This window comes from Polyodon spathula, chromosome 14 (genome assembly GCF_017654505.1).
Source record: "Polyodon spathula isolate WHYD16114869_AA chromosome 14, ASM1765450v1, whole genome shotgun sequence".
Taxonomy (NCBI): Eukaryota; Metazoa; Chordata; class Actinopteri; order Acipenseriformes; family Polyodontidae; genus Polyodon; species Polyodon spathula.
In genome coordinates, this window is record NC_054547.1 from 39,436,062 (window position 1) to 39,454,649 (window position 18,588).

Consider the following 18,588-nt stretch of genomic DNA (forward strand, 5'->3'; position numbering starts at 1 on the left):
GGGTCAGAGGAGTATTATAAAGAAAACAATTGCTATCGTGCTGGAACAACCAGCGCAGTACTTGTTATCAGTATTGCTTGTTTGATGAGATGAGATTCTCCCAATAGTACTCAAAGAAATGAAAGAAGTTATTTACAAACCGCTAATCAAGGTCATGCAACAGTCTCTTGACTTAACGGTTGTACCGACAGACTGGAAAATTGAAAACGTAATACCGATCCACAAAAAGGGGAACAAAACTGAACCAGGTAACTACAGGCCAATAAGCCTGACTTCTATTATATGCAAACTTACGGAACTATAATAAGATCCAAAATGGAAAATTACCTATATGGTAAAAGTATCCTGGGAGACAGTGAATGTGTTTTTAGGAAAGGGAGAGCGTGTCTAACTAACCTGCTTGATTTTTTTGAGGATGCAACATCGATAATGGATAATTGCAAAGCATATGACATGGTTTATTTAGATTTCCAGAAAGCTTTTGACAAAGTCCTGCATAAAAGATTAATTCTCAAACTGAACGCAGTTGGGATTCAAGGAAACACATGTACATGGATTAGGGAGTGGTTAACTTGTAGAAAACAGGAAGTACTTATTAGAGGAGAAACCTCAGAATGGAGTGAGGTAACCAGTGGAGTACCACAGGGATCAGTATTAGGTCCTCTGCTATTCCTAATCTACATTAATGATTTAGATTCTGGTATAGTAAGCAAACTTGTTAAATTCGCAGACGACACAAAAATAATAGGAGTGGCAAACACTGTTGCAGCAGCAAAGATCATTCAAAATTATCTAGACAAGATACAGAACTGGGCAGACACATGGCAAATGACATTTAATAGAGAAAAGTGTAAGGTACTGCACACAGGAAATAAAAATGTGCATTATAAATATCATATGGGAGATACTGAAATTGGAGAAGGAATCTATGAAAAAGACCTAGGAGTTTTTGTTGACTCAGAAATGTCTTCATCTAGACAATGTGGGGAAGCTATAAACAAGGCCAACAAGATGCTCGGATACATTGTGAAAAGTGTTGAATTTAAATCAAGGGAAGTAATGTTAAAACTGTACAATGCATTAGTAAGACCTCATCTTGAATATTGTGTTCAGTTCTGGTCACCTTGCTACAAAAAGGATATTGCTGCTCTAGAAAGAGTGCAAAGAAGAGCGACCAGAATTATTCCGGGTTTAAGAGGCATGTCATATGCAGATAGGTTAAAAGAATTGAATCTGTTCAGTCTTGAACAAAGAAGACTACGTGGCGACCTAATTCAAGCATTCAAAATTCTAAAAGGTATTGACAATGCCGACCCAAGGGACTTTTTCAACCTGAAAAAAGAAACATGGACCAGGGGTCACAAATGGAGATTAGACAAAGGGACATTCAGAACAGAAAATAGGAGGCACTTTTTTACACAGAGAATCGTGAGGGTCTGGAATCAACTCCCCAGTAATGTTATTGATGCTGACACCCTGGGATCCTTCAAGAAGCTGCTTGATGAGATTCTGGGATCAATAAGCTACTAACAACCAAACGAGCAAGATGGGCCGAATGGCCTCCTCTCGTTTTGTAGAAGTAAAAAGTAGATTTTGATGGACCGTATTATTGTGGAAAGCGGTCTATTTACAATCCCTCCCCCTATTAAATAGCTGTAATTGTACCTGTTAAACACACACCCTTTTGTATATTGCGTGGCATGTTACAAAATGGGTTTGTATAGTATTGTAAATAAATGTATTTCATAAAAATACTGTGGTAATAAACTGAATTCTATACACAGATGTGAAATATGCCCATGTATAAAACCTTGCATGCGGTTTCATTTCTCACCCATAAGGGCACTGGAACTGCAGTTTAAGAAAACTGGAAGAACATTCTGCCATCCAACAAGATGCAGGTCGACCGCAGTCTCGCAACTCTGTGCTGTGACACTCACCCCTGGAATCTCATTTTGTTTCTATAGAATTGGAAAGGCAAACTCCCACTCTCTTATCCAACTTCATAAAGATAAGGCACTGTACCACTGTTCTGTATTTGAGTACTGTGCACTTGTCCATATTGATGCAAGGTGTTGTTCAGTATTGAGATGTGTGTTGTACAGTAGACTCCATGAGACTTGTCAGCTGGTGCTTTGGATGGACCATGTCAATAACTTGAAGATACATACATACATACATAAACACACACGTGTGTGTGTGGATACTGAACTCTTGGAGCATATGTAATTGTTCATAGTGGTTAATTGAAAAAAACAATACCCACGTTGAGTGAGACAAGATGTGTTTTTCTAAATTCGCCTGGTGTTTAGACTGTACAGGAACCTTGTTTTCAAAGTGCACTGTAATGAAAATATCATAGGTAGAGCGGTGCTGTTTGAAATCTATAAACTGAATAGAAGTGCTTCTTGCAGAAGAAGGGCAATTAGATGTAACAGCTCATGAAACCTTGGACAAAGTGTGTTATCTCAACAGTAAAGAAATAACATTCCTTAGCCTGTTAGGCAACTGTGTATCTGAAGTGAATTATTTATCAAAGACTTCAATTCTTGTTACTGTACAATTAGGCAACAATTAAACAATATAAAACAAACACTAAAGGCAAACAAAGAAAGTGTTCTATTAAGAAATCTGTTGATAGATGAAATAGTAGCCGTATTAGTCCAGAGATGATAGACAATGAGAAGGAGATAATAATTAATAACTATTAATAATTATTCATAAGCTTTCATGACCTCAAAGGTCTCGTCTTCAGGTGAAAGTAGGAAAGAGAGATTGATGTTTATATTCAAAGGTTGCATCAGAACTTTAACAAAAATAACCTATTTTGAATCACTGCGATTCTAATGTAAGGAAAAAAGCTGCATGTCATACACACATAGATACAAGCATATATATATATATATACACACACAAACACACACACACACACACACACACACACACACACACATATATATTTTTTGAATGCAATGTATATAAACAAGTACTATAAATTGTAATGCGGTAGAAAACCAGTATCTCGATTGAGTACTTTGTTTTTATTAAGATATGTGAAATCTGTTGTTCTCTGTTGTTTGCACAAAGCTTTGCACCCAGAGTGTTTCCTAAGATTTTAAATGGTATTCTTCTTATCAATATAATGACCGGAGGCTTGTGCACATGTAAAATATCCACACACCCACAGAAACAGACCTGGCGTAACGTATGGGGATAATGTTGAGGAAATCTGTAATATGTTTCCAGATAAATCTAGGGAACCCGAGACCCATTCGGTTTTAAACGTGGTGTTGACGGGTTCACCTGACTTTGAGCATGGACGTCATTGACCACAGTGTCTGTCTCATACAGGTCACACAGCACGGGTGCAAAGCGGGCAGCGCGTTATTGTGAACGGATGTGCTTGCATGTCTGGGATACAACTTTCTGGTTTTGATCAGTGAAACTAAACCTGTGCTTTACACCGTTCCGCACCCCCCACTTTCACTCCCAGCTTCTAATAGAAAAAGGGTTCAACCTCCTGTCTCTGTTTTCATCTCGGAAGCCATACGTCTTTCTCGATTGTCGTGTCTGCTCTGCACAGTGTGCTGGGCTGGCTGTTTCTTTCCTTGCGGTCTCCTGAGACTCTGCATGTCTGGAGTTTGTGGCCTCCATTCTGAGACCCCCTGCCCCCGGGGGAGTGCTCTCTGTGGGGCGCTTGCTCTTTTGTCCCGGCTGCTGTTTTTTTTTTTTTTCTTCTATACAAAGAACTGCATTTCATGCTCAATTAGAAATGAACACATAGGAAATAAGATTACAGGCAACACGCAGCCTGCTAATTGACTCTAGGAAGGAAGCCTGAGGGTCTTTTCTTTGTGGTGTTGTAGTTGTTAATCATAAAAAGAAAACAAAAAAAAACTGGGACCCCATTCACAATCCACTTCGGAAAAATGTAATCTTTCTTAACGGCACAGAACAACGAAAACATCAACATCCAAACCCAGCCTGCCCGCCTTTTCTTTCTTTCTTGCTTTCTCTATTTTGGGAATCCCTCTGGGAAGGAGTCTCTCATTATCGAGCACGTAGCTCTGTCGCAGGGCTGGAGGTCAGACAAACGGGGACAGCAACCCAGACATGAGGCAGCGAGCGCTGGAGCCGTTTCCTGCTCTGTAATTGCCTCAAACCTGATGCATTCCTGCATGTGGGTCAAACACAGTGTGGGTGAAGGCAGCACTCACTCACTAAAACTGTAATGGTACTGTGGAACGTGTTACAGTACTGGTTACAAGTGTAAAATAGACCCAAGACCCAAGACCCACTTCTGCACGCCAAAAACTTTTTGTGCTTTTAGTGGTGTCAGTATTGTTCCTCTTATTTGACACGGGAGTCCCTTGGCTCTTCCCTGGGATATTGCTTTATAAAGCTGTCTGGTGCCTGGTAGTGCCCTCATCCAGAGTTCTGTATTGTTGCTTGTGAAACCCTGTCATGTTTGATACGGAATTCCAGTTCCTCCTTGCTCAGCCCTGGCCCTGGTGGTACAGAAATCCACATGGCTTGATAGGCGCCCGTATCAACAATGAAGAGATCAGAGAGACCAGAGTCACATTCCTATTGCCTTTCTAAAGCTTCCATTGCTCTACAATCCCAATATTTTCTTCTCCCTTTTTTGCCAATATTTTCTTTTTTATACTGAGTCTCGTCAGAATGCTGCGGTGTTATACTGAGTCTCGTCAGAATGCTGCGGTGTTATACTGAGTCTCGTCAGAATGCTGCGGTGTTATACTGAGTCTCGTCAGAATGCTGCGGTGTTATACTGAGTCTCGTCAGAATGCTGCGGTGTTATACTGAGTCTCGTCAGAATGCTGCGGTGTTATACTGAGTCTCGTCAGAATGCTGCGGTGTTATACGGAGTCTCGTCAGAATGCTGCGGTGTTATACTGAGTCTCGTCAGAATGCTGCGGTGTTATACTGAGTCTCGTCAGAATGCTGCGGTGTTATACTGAGTCTCGTCAGAATGCTGCGGTGTTATACTGAGTCTCGTCAGAATGCTGCGGTGTTATACTGAGTCTCGTCAGAATGCTGCGGTGTTATACTGAGTCTCGTCAGAATGCTGCGGTGTTATACTGAGTCTCGTCAGAATGCTGCGGTGTTATACTGAGTCTCGTCAGAATGCTGCGGTGTTATACTGAGTCTCGTCAGAATGCTGCGGTGTTATACTGAGTCTCGTCAGAATGCTGCGGTGTTATACTGAGTCTCGTCAGAATGCTGCGGTGTTATACTGAGTCTCGTCAGAATGCTGCGGTGTTATACTGAGTCTCGTCAGAATGCTGCGGTGTTATACTGAGTCTCGTCAGAATGCTGCGGTGTTATACTGAGTCTCGTCAGAATGCTGCGGTGTTATACTGAGTCTCGTCAGAATGCGTGTGATTGATCTGTGTTCTCATACACCTTTTCAGGAATAGGTTTTTCTTCTTTTTGCACCCACTGAAAGGTAATGCCCCAGCTGCTGCTATCGGCTCCTGACTGTCTCATGCTTTTCAATCCCAGTGGGTGAAGCTGGGGTGGAGCCGTCTAGAGTCGCAGAAACACTGGGCCATTGAAGAACAATTGTTCTGCTCTAATTCAAGGCTCTGAATAGATTGCAAAAAAGCAAAGTCTGTATTTAACAGACTGGCACCTTGTTCAACTTCGCTGCTGTTTGCTAACCTCTTGGCACCTAATCTTCCCTGCGAAAGCACAGACATCCATTTGCCATATAGTGAAGTTGAAATTGGTTTGAGACATTTTCTTTGAAGTTTTAAATCTATGATTTCCATTTATCTTTTTTATACTGCAATGGATTTCTCCTGCAGAAAGATATACGGCTTTCCTTTAAGATATGTCCCTGAAATATCTGAAGGGAAAGGCTTTCATGCATTTCATAGCTTTCCATACGGTATTCCCTCGGGCAGAGCTTCCCAGCCCCGGTCCTGGGGACCCCCTGTGGCTGCTGGTTTTCATTCCTACTGAGCTCTCAATTACTTAACTAGACCCTTAATTGAACTGGTAATTTGCTTAATGCCTTTGCAATTGTTTTCAGCTTTTATGCTACTTATAAAATGATATAGCTAACTTGAAATATGCAACTCTTAAGAGCTGAAAACATTTACAAGGGTCTAATTAAGCAAATGATCAGAGTCTAGTTAAGCAATTGGGAGTTCAGGTGGATTGAAAACCAGTAGACACAGGAGGGCCTCAAGACCGGTTTGGGAACCACTGTCCTGGTGCAACTGGGAGCCGTTTCTCAAAGAGACTATTTGTTCTATTCAATGGGCTTGTTTCAGCTCTATATAAACCGAGCTCCCCACACTGCTGAGCCGATGACACATCACACTGAGTTTGAAAAACAGAAAGACACATTCCGAGCCTGGAATTATTCATATTTCTAACCATAGTGTCCTTTTTATTTTATTTATTTTTTTAGTCGGTAAGGGAGGCAGGTCTGTGTGGTTGCCTGGCAACCCTTGACTGAGCGGCAGTAGTTGGTATTCAGTTTGAGGCCTGCACTTGTTGGCAGTCTTGAAGGTGCAATAGTTCAGGCCTCTGTCACACAGTGGGGGTGAAAGGAGGCTGGGAGCAGGATATTGCTGATTTACTGTAACCATACTTTACAGTGTCCTGATTCCGTCCTGATTCCCTCCCGGGCTTCAGGAATGGAACCAACGTGGGACTGACTTTCCCAGCATGCCACGCTGAGACGTCAAGGCTCAAGATCCCGGAGCCCTGCTGAGCTGAGTGGCCCAGTTTGTACTTTATTATCTAGAGGGTGGATGTGGATTGAGGGGTGTCAGGTCCCTGATGTCATTCCCTGATGCACTGCTCGGGATGATCGGACTGCTTCAGTACATAATGGGAATATTGATTGTCCTGTTTGTGATGCAGTTGCCCTGAATAAAGTGCATGCTGCCTGTAAGTCGCTAGTGTTTTTACTCTGTCCAGCACTATATACAGTACGTGCGGATGGTTGTGACGTAAGTGAGACTTCCCTGCAGTCTAACTGCACTCTCTCTAGGTATTCGTTACATATTCAACTAAACTTGCACATTGTATCGAACCTACTGAACCCCCTGGAGTCTGTGCTCCCCCCCCCATGGTGTCTTACAGGTGATGTCTGGGGTTTGTGGACCCCTTCCCCTGCTTACTGATCAGTCTGCAGCCTGCACGGTGTATCAGGGTGCCTAGGCTTTTCACTCCCACAGACTCGTGAGTAATCCTCTCCTGCAGAATATCGCCCTGTCAGCAGAATACATGGGCTACACTGTAGCATTGCACAAAATACTGCTGCTTTGTTTTTTTGTTTGTTTTTTTTTGGCTTTTTTTAAAAATTGTATTTGGTCTGAAGATCTTTAAGTATTGATTATATATATATATTTCTATTACAGCTAATGCTGCTAGTGCTATTCCTGTTGGCAGAACCTGCTCCCATTGTGAGGGCTGGAGTGTGATTGCCAGAGACAATAGAACACAGGCATCACGAGCGCTGTTCAGCACACTGTTACACAACATCGTGCTCTATTTATTCATCATGTGCTCTACTCCTAGCTGTGTCTGGCATTCCTACTGTTCTTTTTTTATTGCTGTCCAGTGTTTTTTTTAATTTTTCATTCTTGCCAGCGGAGACCCGGTAACGCTGCGCGGCTCTGACGGAGCCGGCGGAGACCCCGCAACGCCGCGCGGCTCTGATATCTGCAGCCAGGATTGTTAGATTGAAGCTGTTTGTGGGCTGGCTTTTGAAAACAGTGCTGTCCTGTGTAGGAGTGGCAGAACAATGCTCTTTGATTGGAGTGCAGACACTGGCTGGTAACAGGCGTGCCTCATTCCCCCTGGGTTCACTGTATCAGCAGGGTTAGAGACTGACTATTAACCTCCTGTCGTTGATGCCCCTTTCTGTGTTTCTGCAGCCTGAATTGTTTTCATATTTTTTAATTTTGGTTGTTTTGTTTAACTGTTTGAGCGAGTGAGTTATTTAGCAGGGGTGTGATGGGGAGGGGAGGATTCCCTGTTTTCTCTATTGTGTGGCAGAAAGGACCAGCGGACAGGATGTCTCCGGTTTTACCACTGGCAGGTGATACCATGCAGGGCAGCAGTCCAATCCCTAATGTTCCGTTTTCAGAACCCCACACAGAATAGATTATTTAATGGACCCAGTTTAAATCCGGTGGTCAAGGCATGATGTGGTTAATCGATGCCCTCTCTGTAGTGCCAGAGTTAGTCTTACAACATTATTGTCACCTTTTTCGAGTAACAAGTGACTAAAGCCACTTTTTAAATTAGATTAGGAACTCTTTCGCCTATGTAAGGTTAAAGTCCCCACTTGGCTGATCCAGTGGCAAAGTCAGAAAGCTCCCAGAAGTGCAGATTTGGGAGTGGGGTGAGGCGTGGTTTCTGGAAAAGGTGCTGCTAGTCTCTTTGTGTTTGTTGACGCTGCTGTGTGCTTCTCCCCGCAGATGTATGGCAGATATACCCAGGAGCTGGGGGTATACGCCAAAGAAGAAGCAGCACGCTTGCGGGAGGAGACCAGTTTCAGGAGAACGCCGCTCAGCGAGCGCAGCCGGTCTGCGGAGCTGCTGGAGTACGACAAGAGCCGCTGCGCCAGGTGTCGAAGTGAGTGACCCTCCGTACAGTCACTGTGCACAGCATAGGAACAGCAACTGTGCACAGCATAGGAACAGCAACTGTGCACAGCATAGGAACAGCAATTGTGCACAGCATAGGAACAGCAACTGTGCACAACATAGGAACAGCATAGGAACAGTAACCCTCCCCTTAGATAATCTTACTCCAAATTACTGCTAGCTAGGGTTCTGTGAGCCAGTGTTGTATTAAATGAAAGCATGATTAGTGCTAGCTAGGGGTCTGAGAGCCAGTGTTGTATGAAATGATTACTCTAAACTGTCTTTAAGGCTCGCAGGGAAAAGGCAGCTCCCATCATTAATGAAGCTGCTCTTACTATAGCCAGTGATGAACATGCTTAACAAGCAGGGCAGTGTGCTGAGCTGCAGAGCTTTCACTGGAGCACCAAGTCTTCTGACATTATCAGAAGTGAGGAAGTAGAGCACAAGTGAGAGTTGAGTGATCATTGGGCCTGGTATTGGAGGAATGCATTATCGTTTCTAACCTTGAACTGCTTGTATGAAACTCTCCATGCATCTGTTCCACCGGGCATGCCTGGTGTGGAGATACCAGTGTCCTGATTGGAGGAGGCGTGCAGGAAAGCGCCGGGTCTTTGAGGTGAGCTCAGGATCCCTGCTCTCAAGGGGAGGAAGCTGGGGGTTTCCACATCTCATTAGGCACATCCGATTCCAGCTGCGAGAGACCCACACTGCCTCGTACAGACAGCAGTGCCGCAGAGCTTCCCCAGGGAAAGCTAGAAAGCAGTCAGAAAAATGACTTTCCAGTTTGTCTAGCAGTACAAAAAACTCATGCAGTGCTTTGTTTAACCACTAGAGGAGGCTGTGGCATTGCAAATTCTTTCTTTTCCCAGAGTGAATGTAATTTGCAGAGAAGCATCTCAATGCAGTATTGCTTTTGTGGGGATTATCTAAAACACACATGTAGAATCAAATACCATCCTCTCAATGCTTTAAGCTTTTTATTTTTTACTATAATGAATATGCATATTATACCTTTCTTTTTGGTTTTAAAATACATTTTTTCAAACACAAACCTCCCTTAATATGCAGTATGGAATAAAGCTCCTTTTCTGTTTAATATATAAGTAGGAAAGTAGTACCCAGTATAATTCTTATTGTTGCTGTTCTGAGACAGCTAAAGTGTGTGAAGTCTGCCCTCTGCTGGTGGACAGTTTGATTACAGCATTGTTAAAAGCTTGCTGGCTCCTGATCATCCAGGTTTTTAATTGCCCTGCTCTCCTCTTATTACACAAGCAAGGCATTGTGTTTTTACATGTTCTGAGGAGAGTGTTCATGAGCTTTTAACTGGCGCTACAGCTGAAATGTCTTTGCTAATCTGCTATTTCTGCATCTCGCTAACTAGATGAGTCACTTCAGCTCAGTTTGTTTCCAGGGCTGGGGACTGGGGGCTGGGGGTTGGGGTTAGTGCAGGACTGCTCTTGTAATGAAATTCAAAAGCAATGCTGACACTGTTACCGGGGCTGCTCGGTCCTTCACCACTGCTAAGAAACCAGCATGGTTAATTATCTGAAAACCAATGGAAGAATGCCAAGAGCAATACTGTATCAAGAAGAATACAAGGATTTGGAAGGGGAAATCAACTTGATTATGCCAATCAGAGCATGATACCAGTTAGAATACAGTCCTTTATTAAACCCTTAGAGAGACGCCTCGGGCTGACTGCACCCTGCTACTTTTAATGAGTGACAGCTGGCCTGGCCTGCTCCCTGCCCTGCTCCGAGACCTCCTCCCTGGCCGGACGCCGCTGGTTCTTTGTTTCCTGTCCCCGTGGCGCTGCCTGTCAGCAGCTCTTCCTGCCTGTTTGCTTTGGCTGGAGAGAGTTCAGGGGCGGACAGTGGAGTGAGTAATCTATTTGTGTCTGTCAGGGTGAACGCACTTCATTAAAAAATAAACAAACAAAACAGAAAGGTTCCTCTGAGGCTGACCTGAGCCACCGTTTCATCTGAGCAGTGCACAGTCCATGGAGGGCTGCTTTTGTGTTTAATAGTATGGCCTATTAATCCCCTTCCCCTTTTAAACATGTGTTTATTCATTTGAAATGGGTTCATACCTGGAGGGCAGGTGTGATGCGAGTACTGTTTCCTAAAGGGTGCACACTGGCGAGACATGCAGAGTTTAAAGAAGAGCTGTGCATGGTGTACACAAGGATATGAAGGGACTTCATGCATATCTTCCTCTCCTCAGCATCTCCGTATTAGCAAACCGACCATACCTGCCCCTGTTCAGAGTTTGGCTCTTGCAATTTCCTTGTGTGATCCTTGCATCATTCTAGAAGAACCCTTCTTCCTCTCTTTGTGCTGTGTCACATCCTCCCCAATTCATGCATCATTCTTGTACAGCTCTTGCTTTAAACCTGCATTATGATCTTGCAAGGTCCTTGTGTTTTTATTGGAGTGTGCAGATCTGGGTGTACTGTCGGTCTTAATAGTGTCTCCTCTCTGCTTCTTTATTCACTGTGTGACTTCAGATTTCTGTTTTCTCATTTTGCACTGTGTTCTTTCAAAGGACACTTGCCTGTAGAGTGACATGAGATGCAGAAAAGCACAGAAGTTGGCTCCCCACCCATCTTAACTCGTTTTGTTTTCGTTGCGAAATCCAATACATATATTGTACTGGAAAAAATTGGCACTTGATATTTGATAAATATGTTAGGAACTTTTAAAAGATTATCATTGCATTTTGAAGATGACTTTTGCGGTTATTACTGCACAATACATACAAAGAGGAAAATGGAGAACATGGATGTTCAAGGTCTGTAAACAGAGATTGTAAATCCAGATTAGTTCCAGATATCTTGTTGTATTTAAAGCAATGGCATGCTTGGTAAAACCTAGATTTCTTTCAAAACTACAACATGGATCCAAACCGTACAGAGTCGATGATGTTTATTTCTGGTCGCTGTCCTGTACAAAAGAGCTCTGCATTGTTTTACAGCCTGCATGTTTTGAAAACGACCGTTTCGTTAATGAACACAATATCTGAACTTTGCACAGACCGTTTTGGTTTGGACTTGATTCATGTTTTGGACTGAGCTGCGCTGGTAAAGCTGAGATCCAGCCCAGTCCCTTCAGTGAGGTGGTTAATAAAGTTCAGTAGTTTAACAAGATCACAGACTGGCCACAATCTAATCTGCTTGCATACAGCGATCCAAACCCCAGGTGAGTAGCGAGGAAGGGTAAATGTGGAATCAGGGTTTTGTGAGTGTAATTGCATGCTTTCTGTACTCTTGCAGTTATTGTCTTTTTTAACCCGTGCAGTTGAGTTGTGTAGCGGCAGCTTCTCTTCATTAAGCACCCTTCATGTATTAATCAGAGGACAATGCCTTTCAGAATAGAACAGAGAGAAGGAGCTCAAGCTGCTGTGTGTGACTAGTGAGACGTATGCATTTTAAACAATGCGTTACAATTGAATGTCGTCTTCGTGTAATCCAAACACATCTGCTTTATTAATTAAATACATGTTTAATTTCTCTAGCTAAAATGTTAATTGAATGATGCCTTAGGGGTATCTGTTGACTTCAATGGATCTTAACAGGAATACACCCCCCCCCCCCTTGACTCTGGGCCACTTCGGGGCATCCAATGGGACCTGCAAAGCTTGTTACATTGTACAGCGTTCTCCTAAGCTCCTTAAGCTGCTTTGTTTTCTTCTGCTTTTCCCAGAGCTTACCGTGGGTTGCCTTGTTTTCATATACCTCTCTAGGCCTTCCGGAGTCAAGCTCATCACGGTGTCCTGAGGAATAGAGGAGGAGGCTGGACACTGTTGGCTTGTTTAGGTGCTGCAGGGATCGCTGCTGTTTTAGAGGTTCATTAAAACATAGCCAGGACCCCAGGGTTACACTCCTGCTCTTTCTTGAAGTGTCTTTGTGGTGCTGTCAACGTGCATCTTGTTTACACCGTCACAGTTAGTCTTTCATTTTTCATGAGGACTGCAGTCATCCTTTGAAGGCATTCCAAGTCCACTATTGAGATTCTAGTAGAAACATCTCTACTGTACCTGTCCTGCCAGGTACCTCATTATGCAGACAGCTGCTGGCCCATTAACAAGCTGACCCTGTGATTAATCATCTTCACCCCCATCACCCAGCCCTACTCGGGTGAGATGATTCAGTGCTGGCCCGTGATTAATCATCTTCACTGCCCATCCCCGCTTGGGTGAGAGAATTCCGTGCTGGCCCATTAGCACGCTGGCCCTATGATTAATCATCTTCCCCCCCACCGTCCAGCCTGCAGTATTACACTGCGTTGTGTGTGAGCTGCGGTCAGTGTTACACTGCGCTGTGTGTGAGCTGCGGTCAGTGTTACACTGCGCTGTGTGTGAGCTGCGGTCAGTGTTACACTGCGCTGTGTGTGAGCTGCGGTCAGTGTTACACTGCGCTGTGTGTGAGCTGCGGTCAGTGTTACACTGCGCTGTGTGTGAGCTGCGGTCAGTGTTACACTGCGCTGTGTGTGAGCTGCGGTCAGTGTGAGCTGCGGTCAGTGTTACACTGCGCTGTGTGTGAGCTGCGGTCAGTGTTACTGTGTGTGAGCTGCGGTCAGTGTTACACTGCGCTGTGTGTGAGCTGCGGTCAGTGTTACACTGCGTTGTGTGTGAGCTGCGGTCAGTGTTACACTGCGCTGTGTGTGAGCTGCGGTCAGTGTTACACTGCGCTGTGTGTGAGCTGCGGTCAGTGTTACTGCGCTGTGTGTGAGCTGCGGTCAGTGTTACACTGCGCTGTGTGTGAGCTGTCGGTCAGTGTTACAGTGTTACACTGCGCTGTGTGTGAGCTGCGGTCAGTGTTACACTGCGCTGTGTGTGAGCTGCGGTCAGTGTTACACTGCGCTGTGTGTGAGCTGCGGTCAGTGTTACACTGCGCTGTGTGTGAGCTGCGGTCAGTGTTACACTGCGCTGTGTGTGAGCTGCGGTCAGTGTTACACTGCGCTGTGTGTGAGCTGCGGTCAGTGTTACACTGCGCTGTGTGTGAGCTGCGGTCAGTGTTACACTGCGCTGTGTGTGAGCTGCGGTCAGTGTTACACTGCGCTGTGTGTGAGCTGCGGTCAGTGTTACACTGCGTTGTGTGTGAGCTGCGGTCAGTGTTACACTGCGCTGTGTGTGAGCTGCGGTCAGTGTTACACTGCGCTGTGTGTGAGCTGCGGTCAGTGTTACACTGCGCTGTGTGTGAGCTGCGGTCAGTGTTACACTGCGCTGTGTGTGAGCTGCGGTCAGTGTTACACTGCGTTGTGTGTGAGCTGCGGTCAGTGTTACACTGCGTTGTGTGTGAGCTGCGGTCAGTGTTACACTGCGCTGTGTGTGAGCTGCGGTCAGTGTTACACTGCGCTGTGTGTGAGCTGCGGTCAGTGTTACACTGCGCTGTGTGTGAGCTGCGGTCAGTGTTACACTGCGCTGTGTGTGAGCTGCGGTCAGTGTTACACTGCGCTGTGTGTGAGCTGCGGTCAGTGTTACACTGCGCTGTGTGTGAGCTGCGGTCAGTGTTACACTGCGCTGTGTGTGAGCTGCGGTCAGTGTTACACTGCGCTGTGTGTGAGCTGCGGTCAGTGTTACACTGCGTTGTGTGTGAGCTGCGGTCAGTGTTACACTGCGCTGTGTGTGAGCTGCGGTCAGTGTTACACTGTGTGTGAGCTGCGGTCAGTGTTACACTGCGTTGTGTGTGAGCTGCGGTCAGTGTTACACTGCGCTGTGTGTGAGCTGCGGTCAGTGTTACACTGCGCTGTGTGTGAGCTGCGGTCAGTGTTACACTGCGCTGTGTGTGAGCTGCGGTCAGTGTTACACTGCGCTGTGTGTGAGCTGCGGTCAGTGTTACACTGCGCTGTGTGTGAGCTGCGGTCAGTGTTACACTGCGCTGTGTGTGAGCTGCGGTCAGTGTTACACTGCGCTGTGTGTGAGCTGCGGTCAGTGTTACACTGCGCTGTGTGTGAGCTGCGGTCAGTGTTACACTGCGCTGTGTGTGAGCTGCGGTCAGTGTTACACTGCGCTGTGTGTGAGCTGCGGTCAGTGTTACACTGCGCTGTGTGTGAGCTGCGGTCAGTGTTACACTGTGTGTGAGCTGCGGTCAGTGCGCTGTGTGTGAGCTGCGGTCAGTGTTACACTGCGCTGTGTGTGAGCTGCGGTCAGTGTTACACTGCGCTGTGTGTGAGCTGCGGTCAGTGTTACACTGCGCTGTGTGTGAGCTGCGGTCAGTGTTACACTGCGCTGTGTGTGAGCTGCGGTCAGTGTTACACTGCGTTGTGTGTGAGCTGCGGTCAGTGTTACACTGCGCTGTGTGTGAGCTGCGGTCAGTGTGAGCTGCGGTCAGTGTTACACTGCGCTGTGTGTGAGCTGCGGTCAGTGTTACACTGCGCTGTGTGTGAGCTGCGGTCAGTGTTACACTGCGCTGTGTGTGAGCTGCGGTCAGTGTTACACTGCGCTGTGTGTGAGCTGCGGTCAGTGTTACACTGCGCTGTGTGTGAGCTGTGGTCAGTGTTACACTGCGCTGTGTGTGAGCTGCGGTCAGTGTTACACTGCGTTGTGTTATTCTTCTTTTTCTTTCTGGAGGCGTTGCTACTCTAGTGAGGCTCACATCTTGCACTGGGCTGTTATCGAGCTGTCGACTGGCCTGAGATGCAGGGCTGTCATTTTGTCTAAATGACATCGCGGGAGCAGGAGAAAGGCCTATCTTTCATGTGAATTGGCCCTAATATCCCAGCCCCACTGATAACATCACTGAATAACACAGAGCACGGCAAAGCAAGCTGCTCTACAGGCTCACAAATGAAGCTCTCCTATAAATGGGGGGTGTGGATGGCTCTCTGTTCCAGTGGAGCCCCGGAATGGATGGCTGCTTGAATGTGTAGGGAGAGTGATGGCTCTGCTTGTCCCAGGCAGGACCTGCTCACCTGCCAGGCTCGGGACTCCTTGTTAAAGATGCACAGCTCGCTGTTCTTGTGCTGCTACCAGGTGACACGCAGAACAAGGGTGCTGTTACTACATCTACCGGTTCAGCTACCCGCGGGCAAGCGTGTGCAATTCAATTGAAAAGACATTCTGGGTTTCTCTGTGTTGTGTTCATGCCTGCTCATGCACGGGATCTTGTGCACAATCAGGTGTGTTATTTTTCCAGAAGGCTGGCAGAACACATCCTGCTGCCAATAAACAGTAATAATACAGCTGTCTCTTGGTAGCAATGATTTTAGAGGCTGTAAAATAATTTCCAGACATCACTAGCAATAGTCTTCCGCCGGTGTGTGTCTGCTGTGTGAGATTAATCCTTTTCATTTGCAGCCGGCTTGTCTACACTGTACATTATAATTAGGGCTTTTGGTAAAACCTGATAAAACACCCCCGCTACAAAAAAAATGGAATCTGTGTGTAGCCAATAAACACCGGAAAACAGTGGAAATGTTTTCTCAATTCAAACTACTTTTCCCAGTGCAGCTGGATAATGTCCCTCCTTCCTGATTTGTATCTATCATTGAATCATTCATGATCACAGCAGCCACAATGTTCCCAGAGCATAGCCATTGTAGCGGCAGTGCATTGCCTCTGAATATCGCTATTTGGTATGGGTATGTTTGTGAATATCAATAATGCCTCTTGCTTATGATTGATAATATATGATGGAAGCATTGCATCGTTCCTCTTCATAATGGATATGCATCTTTCCATGACCGATCATATCGAACACCAAAGCTATTATTTTGTCACTTTAGAGAAATGCTTTTTCTTCACACCTTGCTGGTTTTGTTTTGTAGCTCTAAACTGTAATTGCAGCTTCTACTTTGAGCCCAGGCAAGAAACAAGAGATCTTCTGTGTCAGGGTTTGTGATTTCTTGTATCTGCTGTTTAAAAAGCAGAATAACTCGATGAACACATACAATAAGACCTCTGATAGTGCTGTAGACAAGTCCCAAAAATAGCTGTGCAGAATCCAACACAAAAGCTCTAGTCTAGTATGTATGCATTTGAGCTTTGCTCTATAGTCCTGTTCATCCTAAAATCCTATATTAATCCTATACCAATGTATTAGTCCCAGTGAAAGCACATAAAGCACAGGAGAGCAGGTTTATCAGGGGCAAGTGTGGCACCAACCCTAGCAGACAATAGCCTGGGAATCCATCCAGCTTGGTAAACTGCAACATTTCCCATGGCTCACTTTTCTAAGACTGTCACCTTGTTTATGATGCTGCTGTGTTTCATATGGATGGAAACAGGATTGCAGATTGTAGCTCCTCTACAGTGCTGTAAGATTGTAGCTCCTCTACATGCTGTAAGATTGTAGCTCCTCTACAGTGCTGTAAGATTGTAGCTCCTCTACAGTGCTGTAAGATTGCAGATTGTAGCTCCTCTACAGTGCTGTAAGATTGTAGCTACTCTACAGTGCTGTAAGATTGTAGCTACTCTACAGTGCTGTAAGATTGTAGCTACTCTACATGCTGTAAGATTGTAGCTACTCTACAGTGCTGTAAGATTGTAGCTCCTCTACAGTGCTGTAAGATTGTAGCTGTTCTACAGTGCTGTAAGATTGTAGCTCCTCTACAGTGCTGTAAGATTGCAGCTACTCTACAGTGCTGTAAGATTGTAGCTTCTCTACAGTGCTGTAAGATTGTAGCTACTCTACAGTGCTGTAAGATTGTAGCTACTCTACAGTGCTGTAAGATTGTAGCTACTCTACATGCTGTAAGATTGTAGCTCCTCTACAGTGCTGTAAGATTGTAGCTCATCTACAGTGCTGTAAGATTGTAGCTCCTCTACAGTGCTGTAAGATTGTAGCTCCTCTACAGTGCTGTAAGATTGTAGCTCCTCTACAGTGCTGTAAGATTGTAGCTACTCTACAGTGCTGTAAGATTGTAGCTACTCTACAGTGCTGTAAGATTGTAGCTACGCTACAGTGCTGTAAGATTGTAGCTGCTCTACAGTGCTGTAAGATTGTAGCTCCTCTACAGTGCTGTAAGATTGCAGATTGTAGCTCCTCTACAGTGCTGTAAGATTGCAGATTGTAGCTCCTCTACAGTGCTGTAAGATTGTAGCTCCTCTACAGTGCTGTAAGATTGTAGCTACTCTACAGTGCTGTAAGATTGTAGCTACTCTACAGTGCTGTAAGATTGTAGCTCCTCTACAGTGCTGTAAGATTGCAGATTGTAGCTCCTCTACAGTGCTGTAAGATTGTAGCTCCTCTACAGTGCTGTAAGATTGTAGCTACTCTACATGCTGTAAGATTGTAGCTCCTCTACAGTGCTGTAAGATTGTAGCTACTCTACAGTGCTGTAAGATTGTAGCTCCTCTACAGTGCTGTAAGATTGTAGCTCCTCTACAGTGCTGTAAGATTGTAGCTCCTCTACAGTGCTGTAAGATTGTAGCTCCTCTACAGTGCTGTAAGATTGTAGCTACTCTACAGTGCTGTAAGATTGTAGCTACGCTACAGTGCTGTAAGATTGTAGCTGTTCTACAGTGCTGTAAGATTGGAGCTCCTCTACAGTGCTGTAAGATTGTAGCTCCTCTACAGTGCTGTAATATTGCAGATTGTTGCTACTCTACAGTGCTGTAATATTGCAGATTGTAGCTCCTCTACAGTGCTGTAAGATTGTATCTGCTCTACAGTGCTGTAAGATTGTATCTGCTCTACAGTGCTGTAATATTGCAGATTGTTGCTACTCTACAGTGCTGTAAGATTGCAGATTGTAGCTACTCTACAGTGCTGTGCGTTGGTGTACATCCTGAGATTGGCAGTTTATTACCAGGGCTGCAAATTCAAAGTGTCATCCTCCTTTAGCAAAGCAGATAAGTCTCTGGGTAATTAAAGATAGACTAATAGAGCTGGCTGTTATAAACTAAAGACGAAGTAAAGCAGGGATCAGAGCAGAGGCACTGAAAGAGCTGCTTTCCTTTAAATACCAAAACTTGTGTAATTAACTTTGCATTGGATTGCAGGTCCTCTGGGCTT

The 18,588-nt window shown here is 45.1% G+C and overlaps 1 protein-coding gene across 2 annotated transcripts in view; it reads left to right on the top strand.

Annotated features, from left to right (window-relative positions):
• Window positions 1-18,588, top strand: part of LOC121326839 (chloride channel protein 2-like) — a 131,359-nt gene that overhangs the window by 19,563 nt on the left and 93,208 nt on the right. For both annotated transcript variants that reach the window (XM_041270410.1, XM_041270411.1), the window contains exon 2: window positions 8,466-8,622. In XM_041270410.1, coding sequence (XP_041126344.1) covers window positions 8,466-8,622 — 157 coding nt within the window. The remainder of the gene's footprint in view (window positions 1-8,465; window positions 8,623-18,588) is intronic.